Genomic DNA, 14,257 nt, shown 5'->3' on the forward strand with positions numbered 1-14,257 from the left:
CTCCCAGGTCACCAAGTATAATACAGACCCCATGGCCACCTGTCTTTGTATGCATTCTAATTTTACTGATTAATGAATTTGTTTTTGTTATATGAATTTTAAATTTTGTTATTATTGTAAAGTTAATTTGTTTTTAAATACAAACAAGTTGAAAATATAGAAAAGGAAGTACCTATAATCCTTTATCCACAATTAAAATATTCATAGATTTCCTTCTAACCTTTTCTAATCCATTTCTACTTGGATCACTGAGATCATAATGCATAATTTATCAGTTTGTGGGTATAACAACCTTATAAAATGGTTACATAATTTCAGTTAGATAGGCTTTCTAAGGTTATGACATTAAAGGGTCTAACAGATTCTTCAGTGATCTATACTATATCCTTTTAGTTAAATCTTTAGCCTCCTGATCTACATAGAAGGAAGGTGCTAGCCTGTATTATCTCCTGCGGATTCTTCTAGTGTGGTTTAGCCTTGACATGCTACTGTCACCACCCCCACTTATTCAGTCCTTTCTGTTTCCTCAGGATCATGCTGGGCACATTTGTTTGGTGAGCATGGTTGACAGTATTCGTGTGACAACAGGATGGGCTTGTTCTTGAGGAATGGGCAAGCCCAGATCTCACGTCTGTCATTCGGTTGCAGGACTGCAGCTGAACCAGAAGGCCCTCACCACTTTCCCAGATGTGGTGCTGGTACGGGTATCCACACCCTCGGTGCAATCAGACAGTGACATCACCGTCTTGAGACACCTGGAGAAGCTGGGCTGCCGCTTAGTCAACCGCCCACAGAGTATTTTAAACTGTATCAACAAATTCTGGACATTCCAAGAGCTGGCTGGACACGGGGTCCCCATGCCAGACACATTCTCCTATGGTAAGTCTCCTTGAAATAAGGTTATCAATTACTGCTCCCAGTCTCCTGCATCTGTTTTCTCACACCAGAAACCATTTAGCATCTCATTGTTTTTTAATAAAACTCTGTTCATCTTAGATGAGTCAGCATCTTGAGTCTACCCCATGGCCATTATCTCTATCTGAAATGCCTTTGGTTCTTTCTTTCTTTTTAATATTTTAAAATCATTTTATTGGGGGCTCTTATAGTTCGTATAACACTTTATGCATCAATTGTTTCTAGCATATTTGTACATATGTTGCCATCATTCTTTTCTTGACATTTACTTTCTATTGAGCCCTTGGTATCAGCTCTTCTTTTTTCCCCTCCCTTCCCCGCCCCCCGTGACCCCTTGATAAATTATGAATTATTATTATTTTTTTAATATAATACACTGACCTTGGTCTCCCTTCCCCATGGTTTCTGTTGTTCATCCCCCTGAAAGGGGTGGTGGTGGTGGTAGTAGTTATGTGTCGATCGTTGTGATGAGTTCCTCCTTCCTCCCCTCCTCCCTCTCCCTTTCCCCTACCCTCTGGTATTGCTATTTCCATTCCTGTTTCTTTCAATCAATAACTATTTATCAGGCAGACACCGCGTACCAATCACCATACTAGCCTTTGGGTATCTTACTAGTATAATAAGGAAACCCTACACTCAAGGTAGTCCCAGTTCAGTAGGTGCAGAACACAGCAAACAGCCAGGCCATTTCAGTGCAGTGTAGTAAATGCCCTGGGAGAGTTAGTGCATGGTGGTCAGGGTACAACACAGTTTAGAAAATAGTCAATAGAGGGAGTCTTCCAAAAAGAGATACTATCCAGACTAACTGAAACTATCCAGATACGTAAGGGGAGAGAGGGCAGTCTAAGCAGAAAGCAACACATACAAAATCTTACAAAGCAAGAGGAGTCCTGGTACCATAATGGATTATGTGTCGGGCTGATATCTGAAAGACCAGCAGTTCAAAACCACCCACCACTCTTTGGGAGAAGAAAGAGGCTTTCTGCTCTCTTAAAGATTTATACGTTTAGAAACCCAAAGAGTCAGTTCTACTAAATTCTATAAGCATCCTTTGTTCCACAGGGGCAATTCTATTCTACCCTATAGGATCACTATGAATAGGAATCAACTCAATTACAGCACATTTTTTGGTTTGGTTTGGTTTTTGAGAGGCAAAAAAGGATGGTAATCCAAGCAGTTTGTAAAACGTGAGGGGAAAGAATTAGGATATAAGGCTGGAAAGACGAGGAGGACCCTTCGACATCATTTAAAGGATGTTAATTAGTCCTGGGAGTGAGAGGAAGTTATTGAGGGCTATAAGCAAGGAGGTAATCTGATCAGAGCTTAAAAATAGAAAACTTATTCTGAATTATCTGTGTGGCCACAAGAGTCCTTAAAAGTGGGAGACAGGCAGAAGAGAGTCAGAGTGAGATGTGGTTAGCAAAGGTCAAAGTGGTGAGGGTGACAAGGGTGACACTTGCATTCCTGACTTTGGGGGTAGAGGGAAGGGGCTATGAGCCAAGGAATACAGGGAGCCCCTAGAAGCTGGAAGAGGCAAGGAAACAGAGTCTTCAGAAAGGAATGCAGACGTGCTGAGACTTGGATTTTAGCCTCTGGAGATCTGTGTCTCACCTACAGAACTTTAGAATAAGACACCAAATTGGTGGAAATTCCTGAGAACAGCAATAGAACACTGGTTCATCCCACTGTGTACAAAACTCACCCAGGCTATATTTGAGAACTAGCAAGTAGACCGAAAGTAACCCAAATAACGTGTCAAAACCCCAACACACATCAAACCTCAATCACGCGATGGGTACACAAGTCCTCTGACTCTCGTTTGGAATCATTTCACAAGCGAGTTCTGCCCGTCATTCTGAGCCCAGGGCAGGGAGAAGCAGGAAGGCAGGCTCCTCTCCATCCTGACAACAGGGAGAAGAACTTGTTGGCATACTGACAGCAAGGGAGATGGCAAGCCATCCAAGCCAGGTCCATGAGCCAAAAAGCGCCCTGGTATGATGCCGCACAGTGGGTCGGAGGGCATCGCCATAGTCATTGGGGTCTCTGCCATTGACCCAAAAATATCAAGGAAAGATTATATTCAACACATTATGCTTAGGAAACCAAGGAAGTCTGTAAAATGATTTAGAAAGATTTTCATCCGCCTGTTTATACGAAGGGCCTTCAATAAGTTCATGAAAAAAGACAATAGAAAGATAATAGGTTTTTTCCTCAGATTTCTTGAACCCCCCTCATAGCTTTTAAATGAGTGCTTTAAAGGGATATATGGGGCCGTTTAAAACTTTGGCACCATACCTTCACTTCAGGGTCCTACCTTCACTTTCAATGAGACAAATCTCCGGGCTCGGTTTCTTTCTATGTTCATGTCCTATTGCTGCATCACAAGTTACCCCAAACTTGGCAGCTTAGAACAAACACCCTTCTATGTCGCACAATTGCAGTAGGTCCGAAGTCTCGTCATGGGTTCTCTGCTCAGGTCTCACTAAGCTGGGACTGCAGTCCTATCCAACACCTGGTCAGTCGTCTTTCAAGCGCCCTGTTGGCAGAATTCCGTCCTCATGGCTATGGCACTGAGATTCCTACTTTGCTTTTGGTTGTCAGCTGACTACACCCTGACCATCAACCTTGCCATCATGCACTGTTTTTTGGTAGATTAGCATGAAGACTTTAAATATATCTGTATCTATATCATTTATATGTATATCATCTATATCTATATCTACATATAGTTCATTTTTAGCTCCTGGAGGAACCATGGGCAGAATAGTGTTTATACATTAGACTGTGGACCACACGGTAAGTAGTTCAAAACTACTAACTGCTCCTTGGGCGAAAGTTGAGGCTTTCTACTCTTGTAAAGAGTGACAGTCTCGGACACCACAGGGGCAGTTCTCCTCGGCCCTACAGGGTCGCCATGAGTTGGAATGCTTTTGAATTTGCAGAGACAACTCATCATTCTCAACACTTGCTCTCCACCATGGCAGTTTGCTCCTTCCAGACCAGTCTCTTTGCTGCATCACCTTGTAAAAAGTTTTCCTGGTTAGGTCAGGCTTACCTAGGACAACCTCCCTTTTGATAAACTCAAAGTCAACTGATAAATATTCATTTTAAGTTAACATTTTAATCATGGGAATGCTATCTCATCTTAGTCACTGGTTCTTCCCACACTCAAGGGAGGGAGCCATAAAGTATATACACCAGGGGACCCCTTGTGGTGCAGTAATTAAGTGCTCAGCTGTTAATTGAAAGATTGATACTTCAAATCCACCAGCTGCTCTGAGGGAGAAAGATGTCGAAATCTGCTTCTGGAAAGATTACAGACACGGAAACCCTAGGGGGCAGTTCTGTTCTGTCCTACTGTGATTCCAACTTTGTAGAAGTGAGAGGCACCCGGGGCTAGGAATCTTGGAGCCATCTTAGAATTCTACTTACCATGATCTTTAAAAGGGCTGGGGGGTGGGCGGGGGGTGGGTTTGGGGGTGCGGAATACCTACTTAGTGGAAGGTTATGAGGAGTGCTTGACCATGTGACGTGTTCACCACGTAGGAGATACCTGATAAATATTGGTTCCTTTTCTCTCTCTAGCCCAACCTTTTCCATTAGAGGTGTGTGGTGCATGGTGTGGGATTTTAATAGCTTTCATCAGAGAGGCACTAGCCTCGTAAGAATTTCCACAGGAGTGCTCCGCTGACCATCAACCTCACCAGCACTGACCTTCACCTTCTCTTGGCAGGTGGGCATGAAGACTTTTCAAAAATGATTGACGAGGCCGAGCCCCTGGGCTACCCGGTGGTGGTGAAGAGCACTCGAGGACACCAGGGTGAGTGCTGCGCCCTGGGCCTTTTGCAGCCCTTCTGGGCAAGGCGCACCAGATCGGCAGCAGTGCTGCTTGGAGGGAAGGAAGGCATCCATGAAAGCTCTCAGTGTCGTTTCTCACCTGTCCTTGCGTTCTTCAGGCCCTTAGAGTCGCTCCTGGACAATTGCATCCAATTCCTGGCTTGACCCAGGTTTGCCAAACTCCACTTCTAGAACCAAAGAACCAAACTCAGTGCCATCGAGTTGATGCCGATTCATAGAGACCCTGGAGGGTAGAGTAGAGCTTCCCCTGGGAGTTTTTGAGACTGTGACTCTCTAGGGGAATAGAAAGTGCCATCTTTCACTAGGAGTGGCTGGTGGTTTTGAACTACTGACCTTGTGGATCACAGCCCAACACATAACTACCATGCCACTAGGGCTCCTTCTACTCCTAGAGCACCCTCTCCTTTTTTAGAACCATTTCTCAGAAACATATGTATTTGTGTCTCTCCAGAAGCTGGTGGTGTTGATAGACAAAGTCCCTACCCCCATCATGGCCCCGAAGACCCTACACTTACCGTCCCAACCTTCCTTTGAAGCCTTGTCTGCCCGCAGTCCCTAACTGAGCCTTCCATAACAGTCATTCTGGAACACCAGAATCTGCTTCTTGATCACCCAACACACCGTGTCTTTCCCTCTCCTTGAACATCTGCCCTTTTCCTTTGCTTAGAATTCCATCTTCTGCCCACCTGTTGATTATCCTTTATGGCAAGCTCAATGGATTGCCTCCCTCTCTTCCAGACAAATTAATTGTTGTCTCCTTTGTTTCCGTAGCTAGTGAGCAACTAAGACGCATACAGCTGTATGTAGCAAAATTTGAGCTGGCCCAGGGTTGAAACCAAGTCCTGTGTCTCTCCGTCCCTGCACAGCCTAACCTAGTGCTCAGTACGGACTGGGAGCAAGGACATTGTTGGGTAGGATGTGTATAGCAGAGCAGAGTCCTGCGGGAGCACATAAGCAGGTACTCAGATGGCACGCTAACTTGCCCAGGATATCCTGAGTGGGGAGAAGTGTGTAAGAAATGTGTAAGTTGCGATTGCTGTAATTTTAGAGTCTGTGAAATAGAAACCACCAGGCACATTCACTACTTCCAGGAAGTTCAAATGTGCAGAGATAAGTGTACGTGCAGCAGCATGATGCGCATCACAACACGCATGACGCCTGGCCTGTGTGAGCCTAATGGAGCGGGAGACTATCACTGCCACAGGGCCCCGAAGGCTCCAGTGGAAGGAAAAGAAACTGGAGCTGGAGTGTGGAATTCGAGATGGCGGCATTCGGGAGAAAGCATACAGAAGCAGACTTAATTTGGAGTTGAGGAATCCCACTGAGGAGGAAGGAAAGGAGTCTGGGCCGTGAGGGCGGGCTTCACTGAAGGATTTGGAGAGGCGCCAGTGCTGGCGTTAGTCAGCCACTCAGATGTCCTGAGGACCTGTGATGTCAGGCGCTGTTCTAGGCGCTGGGGAGACAGAAGGGGACGCAACAAAAACTCCTGTCCCTGAGGAGTTTACATTCCGGAAAAGGAAGACAGATCATCGACAGAAATTCAAAAGGCTACATAATATCTATTTAAAGTTTTTAAAAATTACGATATAATTCACGTGCCATTTTCAAGTGCACACTTCAGTGGTTTTTAGGTTTTGTGGTGGAACTGTCACCTCGGTGTCATTCCAGAGTACTCTCGACTCTCAGAGAGACAAACCAGCCCTTGCACCCATTAGCGGCGGATCCCGTTTCCCCCCTCCCGCTCCAACTGTTGGCTTATCTGCTTTGGGTATTTCATATAAATGGAATCGTACAGGAGATAGACTTTTTTATACATAGGCTTTTATACCTGGCTTCTCTCCTTCAGCATAATGTTTTCAACAGTCATCCTCGCGAACAGTGTTTCATTCCTTTTTTGAAGAGATAGCATTCTATTATAGGACTACATCACATTTTGTTTATCAGATTTTCAGTCATGAGCAATTGGGTTGCTTCCACTTTGGGGGTTATAAATGAATAAGACTTATAAACATTCAGGTACATGTTTTGTGTGGACATGTCTCTTGGGGAGGTACCTACGAGTGGAATGACTAGGTTCTGTGGCGAATCGGTATAATTTTTTGAGGAACTGCCAAACTGCATCCTCACCAACACTTGTTGTTTTCCATTTCTCTCTCGTTTCCTTCATTAGTCATCCTCGTGGTGTGAAATGCTGTCTAAGCTTGGTCTCGATGTGCGCTTTTCAAGGAAGATGATGTTGAGCCGCATCTCACGTACATTGGCCATTTGTATATTTTCTTTGGAAAGGAATGCCTATTCCAACCCTTTACACATTTGAAAATTTCTGCTGCTGCTGTTGTTGTTGTTTGTCATTGACGCAGCTCCAACAAATAGTGGCCCTCTACACAGCACAACAAAACTCTGCCCTGTCTTGTGCCATCCCCAGAATTGCTCCTGTGCTCAAAGCCATGGTGGCAGCCACTGTGTCAATCTACTCGTCGAGGGCCTTCCTCTCTATCTTTGCCCCTTTACTTTCCCAAACATGATATCCTTCTCTAGTGACTGGTCTCTCTTGGCAATATGTCCAAAGTATGTAAGACAAGTGCTTGTGATAAGGCAATTCTTGGCTGCTAAGGAGCCACTCTGGCTGCATTTCTTCCAACAGAAATAGGTTTGTCCTTTCAGCGGTCCTGGGTACATTCAATAGTGTTCTCCAGCACAACTCAAGTGCATCAATTCTTCTCCGGTCTTCCTTATTCCATGCTCAACTTTCACATGCAGATGATGCAATTGAAAATACCATGGCACACCTAGTCCTCAAAGTAACGTCCTTGCTTTTCAGTGCTCTAGAGAAGTCTTGTGCAGCAGGTTTACCTAATGCAATGCATCTTTTTATATCTTGACTGCTGTTTCCATGAGCACTGATTGTGGATGCAACCAAGACAACATCCTTGACAGCTTCAAACTTTTCTCCATTTACCACTATGTTACCTATTCGTCCAGCTGTGAGAATAGTGATCTTCTTCACGGTGAGTCATAATTGATATTGAAGACTAAAATCCTATCTTCAACAGCAAGCGCTTCAACGCCTCCCCACTTTCAGTAAAGAAAGTTGTGTCATCTGCATATTGCGGGTTGTTAATTAGCGTCCCTCCAATCCTGCTGCCACATTCTTCTTCATAGAATCCAGCTTCTCTGATGATTTGCTCAACATGCCAATTGAGTAAGTATGAGGAGACGCTACAACCCTGACACACACCATTCCTGATTTAAACCATGCAGTGTTCCCTTGTTCTGTTCACATAACTGCCTCTTGGTCCATGGACAAGATCCACATAAACACATTGAAGTGTTCTGGGATTCCCATTCTTCTCAAGGCTATCCACAGTTTGTCATTGACCTACACAGTTGAATGCCTTGGCATAGTCAACGAAACACAAGTAGACCTCTTTCTGATAGTCTCTGCTTTCATCCCCAAATCCTTCTGACATCAGCAATGATATCCCTTCAGAATCTGGCTTGAACCTCTGGCAGCTCCCTATCAGTGTACTGCTGCAACCTTTGTAGGATGATCTTCAGCAAAATTGTTCATGCATGTGGTATCAGTGCTACTGTTCTATGGTTTGAGCATTCTGTTGGGTCACCTTTCTTTGGAATGAGTACAAACATGGATCTCTTTCGGTCAGTTGGCCAAGTAGCTGTCTTCCAAATTCCCTGGCATAGATGAGGGCGTGCTTCCAGCGCTTCGTCGGCTTGTTGAGACATTTCAATTGATAGCCCACCAAGTCCTGGACCCCAGGTGTTGGCTAGGCTTTCAGTGCGGCTTGGACCTTTTCCTTCAGCACGATTGGTTCTTGCTCATATGCTACCTCCTGAAATGGTGGACTGTCAACTGGTTCTTTTGGGTCCAGTGACTCTTCCATTCTTCCCATCTTCTTTTGTTGCTTCATCATTCAATATGCTGCCCGTAGAACCTTTCAGTATTGCTACTCGAGGCTTGACTTTGTTCCTTCAGATATGCGGTTAAATTAAATGTTGTGTCTGGTATGTAGGGATAAATCTGAAAAAGGCAGCAGATGGAACAAGCTATTGCTAATTCCACGGACCCTTATTTCCTTTATTTATAAAATAGGGCTAAATCCCTGTTTCACATGACGAGTGTGAAGTATCCATAAAATTATTAAAGAGCCAAAGTGCTTGACACATAGTATGCCCTTTCCTGGTTTTCACTCCCCTTGCCTTAAAAAGGTAGCTCCTTTATTAACCACGGACTACACCCCATACTTAATGCAACATCTTTGCTATGGAGCAAGGAACCAAGTCCCTAGCCCTGGCTCTCATCTCTGCTGAAAGTCCTACTTAAGACTTAGAGGATCCCTAGTGCCTATGATGGAATCCCAGCCATCTGTTTTCAGAGATCCTGATGCCAGATGTCCAGTGCCTTGCTCCTGTAGTCACTGATCGAGGTTTGGGACTTGCCTACTTGGCAGGGTTTTCCTAGTCCTCAGCCTGCACTTTCTGGACACTGATGACTCATTGATTGTTCAGCCTCTGTTGACCACCACTTGGACATCTTCAAATCGCTTGCCTTTTTCTCCAGGCCTGGTAAGTCGCTAGGTTCTTCTAACCCTGGCAGGAATGATTGAGCTCTGGTTATGACATGGTTGCCATGTGATTTTTCAGTCTTACATGCATCCAGGGGCTGGTGCTCACCACTCTTTCTTATTAGGATGGTTCCACTCCTTTTAAGGAAGTCACACAAAACTAAAGAAAACCATCACGTGTGATGCCGTGGTTTCTTGAGCAGGGAGAATGGACATGGAACCAAGCAGACACACACACACACACACACACACACAATACAGGACTGCAGCACAAAGTAGACACAGACAGAGACGGTACAAACTGTAGCCTTGACGGACTGCAGTGCTTTATTTTTATGTACTAAATACTGGCAGTGTTCCCAGACAAGTTTGCTATTCCCACACTTGAATTTCTCATAGCCTTGAGAGTGAGTTCGGTATCTCGGTCCATACCATTTTTGTTTACATTCTAACAGGGAACGCTGTTTGCAGCTGCTCCCCCAAATTCCTTACCGTTTGCAGGAAGGAAGCAGTTTATGAGAACCAGCTAGGACAGACATTTGCGCACTGTCCTAGACAGATACATGAGATGAGACACAGCCCTCCTTTCATGGCTCCTTCACATTGCTGCAGACTTGCCGAAAGAATGCTCAGACTGGATCTGCCCATGTCAGACTTGCAGAGCAAATGTATCGGGTACCCCTGCGCATATCTGTCAGCTCGTGTGTGATTGGAAGTGCAGCTAGAAACCAGCCCCACTGCCATTAAGTGGATCCTGACTCGCAGTGACTCCAGAGGGGGTTTCTGCGGCTGTAAATCTTTAAGGGAGCTGTGTCACATTTCTCTCAAGGAGCAGCTCTCGGTTAGCAGCCACCACCTAACCCACATGGCCACTAGGGGGATCCTCATGCAACTAGAAAAGCGGGGGCTAAACAATTGCAAAAGCATGGGTGATTCAAGCAGAATATAAAGAATTTGGGATCAAGGAATACTTTCTCCAGGGATCAGTAGAAGTGTGGATCATTCTTTGAGCAATTGCATAAGTATACTCAATAAGAAATCTCTGTGTGTAAAAGGAAGAAGGATGTCTGTCAAGGGCTCCCTTCCTTGAGCCCCATTTGGTTTCCACAAATCTTTCTTAAATCTACGGCATGTTGTAGCTCCCTCTGTGGGCCTCTCTCTCTGACTTGAAGTCCTCCTAGCATGTGCTCAGTACATTCTGTTCTATAAACCTTGTCACCTTCCCTGTGTGCCAAGCCTAGGGTTTAAATCAATTAGAACTCGACCCCACCTAATCAGCAACCTTGGGGCCTAATGGGGTGTTTTTGGAGCTGAGTTGCCAAGATCCTTAGGGCTGTATTTTGGCCCGCTTTCTACGTTTCTAGAATATTGTATACCATTATTGCCTCTGGGAAATACAGGGCTTTTGTGGGGAGAGGGTCAACCTATGGCGACCTGAGGAAAATGAAGAGAGCATGAGGTTGACTGGCCTTTTGATAAGAAGCCAGAGTCTAAAGTCAGAGAGACATAAAAGTGGCTAAAGCATGGCAAGTTGGAAAAGAATGGGATGGGACGTTCTATGGGCCAGGAAGGGGGGATGGCCGGTTGGGGTTCAGAGGTTTCTCCTATGCTTTTACTCATTCATTGTCTTTCTTCTTAAAGGGAAAGCTGTTTTTCTTGCAAGAGATAAGCATCATCTTTCAGACATCTGCCATTTGATCCGCCATGATGTGCCCTACCTGTTCCAGAAGTATGTGAAAGAATCGCATGGAAAAGATATCCGGGTGGTTGTCGTAGGGGGCCAAGTGATAGGCTCGATGCTCCGCTGCTCCACGGATGGACGGATGCAGAGCAACTGCTCTCTCGGTACAGTATCAAAGCTCACAGTCCGCTGGTAGTCAGGGAAGGCGCCAGGGTATTTCACTGAGATGTCTGGACCCATTCAGCAAATGGGTATCAATCCGACTGTCTAGTCACACCCTCTGCTGGGTATCCCCTGCTGAGTCCTCAGAGATGAACTGAACAGGCTCATCTAATAACAGCAACCGTCCAGCAGGAGGTAGACGGTCTAAGTGCTGGGAGGCCAGGGCAGGGGTGTCAGGACACCAGGGTTTGAGCCCTGTTCTGTTAGGCTGTAGCAGCTGGGCTGAATTAAGCAAGGTTGTGGCACGAAGACTCGTGTTTCAGAAAAGCTGGCATGTGGGTAGAGCATGGATTGCAGGCCCAGAGGGGAGGCAGGCTGAACTCTCCAGACCAGCTCAGACTAGGCTCTCTCAGACAAGGATCTTGCTTCCCTGCAGGAATCCTGGGTTGGTTTCCTGGCCAGGGCCCCTCAAGGGGTGCTCGGTACCATTCATCTGTCACTGAGGCGTGCAGGTTGCTATGACGCTGAACAGTTTTCAGTTCAGTTACTTACACTTACCTAATCCTGGAGCTTCCGAAAGTAGGTGGACTCGGAACTTCTGAAACAAAACAAAACAGCCAATGAAACCCCTAGGGGTCAGAGCGCTCTGATCTTGTAGCTCATGGGGGTCCCGTGAGCCAGGGCCACCTTGATGACAACTATCAACAAGCTAAGGCCGTGGAAGGAGTCTTCAGCTTTTGTATTTTCTCCTTCTTTGTTTTAAATCATTTTATTGGGGGCTCGTACAACTCTTACCACAATCCATACACACATCCAGTGTGTCAAGCACATTTGTGCATATGCTGCCATCATCATTTTCAAAACTTTCTCTTTCTACTTGGGCCCTTGGTATCAGCTCCTTATTTTTGCCTCCCTCCCTCATGAACCCTTGATAATTTATAAATTATTCTTACTTTTTAATGTCTTGCACTGTCTGATGTCTTCCCCCTTGTCTGTTGTCCATCCCCCTGGGAGGGGGTTATAGGTAGATCATTGTGATAGGTTCCCCCTTTCTCTCCCCCTTTCCCCTTCCCCTCCTGGTATGGTTACTCTCAGTATTGGTCCCGAGGAGTTTATCTATCCTGTATCCTTGTGTTTCCAGCTCTTATCTGTACCAGTGTACAGCCTCTGGTCTAGCCAGACTTGTAAGGTAGAATTAGGGTCATGATAGTGTTTCATTGGTTCTATACTGCACCCTGACTGGCCCGTCTTCTCCCCATGACCCTTCTGCAAGGGGATGTCCAGTTGTTTACAGATTGGCTTTGGACCTCTACTCCGCACTCTTCCCCCCCCCCTCATTCACATTATGATTTTTTGCTTTGAGGAGGTCTTTGATGCCCAACATCTAATCCCATTGACACCTCATGATCACACAGGCTGGCATGCCTCTTCCATGTGGCCTTCTTTGTTTCTCAGCTAGCTGGCCACTTGCTTATCTTAAAGCCTTTCAGACCCAAGATGCTGTATCTTTTGACAGCCAGGTACCATCAGCTTTCTTCACCAAATTTGCATATGCACCCACTTTGTCTTCAGCTATTGTGCCGGAAGGCGAGAAACTCAGAGTGCCAGATTATTAGAACAAAGTGTTCTTGTGTTGAGGGAGTACTTGAGTAGAGGCCCACAGCTTTTGTATTTTCACTTTAATTTTTTGTTTTTATTTTATGTATTAGATATAATTAGGAAGACGCAGTCAGTTTGGGTTTAGTGCATGACTCCATCCCATTCTCCTGGGGTTGATATATGGTGTACAGAAATGGGCTCAATTCTTGTCCCTATCACAGAAAACCATTGTCAACCTCGTTACCTGAATTGATATGTTGGAATATTAAAAAAAAAATCATGGAGCAGTTGTCCTGAGCAAACACTGTAGTGGATTCTGGGAGTGTTGGGAGCAGGGAAGAGTGCAAACCGTGCAGGACTCAGTGACTAGTGAGGGAGAGTGTGGGGGTTTGATCACGCCCAGAGGCTCCGAGGCAGGCTGGTCTGTTTGTGAACGGTCACACCACCTTGAAAGCCCAGGGCGCAGTTCCAGTCTGCCCACGTGGCACTGTGTGCGAAGAGGAATTGACTCAACAGCCATAAACTGTAGTAACAGAGATAAAGGAGAGTCCATTTAAAATCCTTGTAAAATATTCTTGTTATTTAGTGTGAAAGAGGCAAATGTGAGCTGTAGATCAACACAGTTATCTTATTCACATTGACATGTTACCTTAAGATTTATTTTACTCTTATGATGAAAATATACGCCATTAATGTAAATGCACTATCTTCTGAGCAAAAGTGCCTTTTGCCCCTTAATCTCACCTCCAGTCAAACAAACGAACAAAACCTCCCATGGAGTTGACGTGACTGCCCAACAAGGTGTCCAAGACTCTAAATCTGGATGGAAGCAGACTGCCTCATCTTTCTCCCAAGCAGCATCTGGTGGGGGCAGATTGAGTTCAAGCCTCTGACCTTTAGGTCCAGCTCTAGGGGGTTCCGCCTGGTAACTAATATTAATTTTGGTTTATATGTACTTGCTTCTCAGTCCTTGGGTGGCACCAGTGATTACTGTATATACTCGAGTATACGCCAACCTGAATATCAGCCGAGGCACCTAATTTAACCACAAAAACTTCATGAAAATGTGCTGGAAATGTCGGCTTTTACTTGAGTATATACGGTAAGCACTTGGCTACTAGTTGAAGGGTTAATGGTTTGAACCCACGCAGAGGCACCTCTGAAGACAAGGTCTGGAGATGGGCTTCTGAAGCTGACAGCCTTGACATCTTGGCAGCAGCAGTTCTACATGGTGCCATGGGGTCGTCAGAGTCGGAAATAACTCTTGATAGCAACTAAGAACAGCAGCAGCACACTTGTTTATGGGCTATAAGTGAGACCCCGCAGGATTTATCCTTTTGCCACTGACTCATTTTTGAGTCAGTCTGCGTGATTTCTGTAAGGTTCATCCTTGTGGTGTCTTGCATGGGAACCTCATTTCTCTTTACTGCTGTATGCCGGTCTATGGACGTACCACATG

The 14,257-nt window shown here is 45.4% G+C and overlaps 1 protein-coding gene across 1 annotated transcript in view; it reads left to right on the top strand.

Annotated features, from left to right (window-relative positions):
* Window positions 1–14,257, top strand: part of RIMKLA (ribosomal modification protein rimK like family member A) — a 33,699-nt gene that overhangs the window by 16,814 nt on the left and 2,628 nt on the right. The window contains exons 2-4 of the mRNA XM_075539389.1: window positions 649–879; window positions 4,649–4,735; window positions 10,998–11,201. Coding sequence (XP_075395504.1) covers window positions 649–879; window positions 4,649–4,735; window positions 10,998–11,201 — 522 coding nt within the window. The remainder of the gene's footprint in view (window positions 1–648; window positions 880–4,648; window positions 4,736–10,997; window positions 11,202–14,257) is intronic.

The sequence above is a fragment of the Tenrec ecaudatus genome, chromosome 1, assembly GCF_050624435.1.
Source record: "Tenrec ecaudatus isolate mTenEca1 chromosome 1, mTenEca1.hap1, whole genome shotgun sequence".
In the NCBI taxonomy this organism is placed as follows: Eukaryota; Metazoa; Chordata; class Mammalia; order Afrosoricida; family Tenrecidae; genus Tenrec; species Tenrec ecaudatus.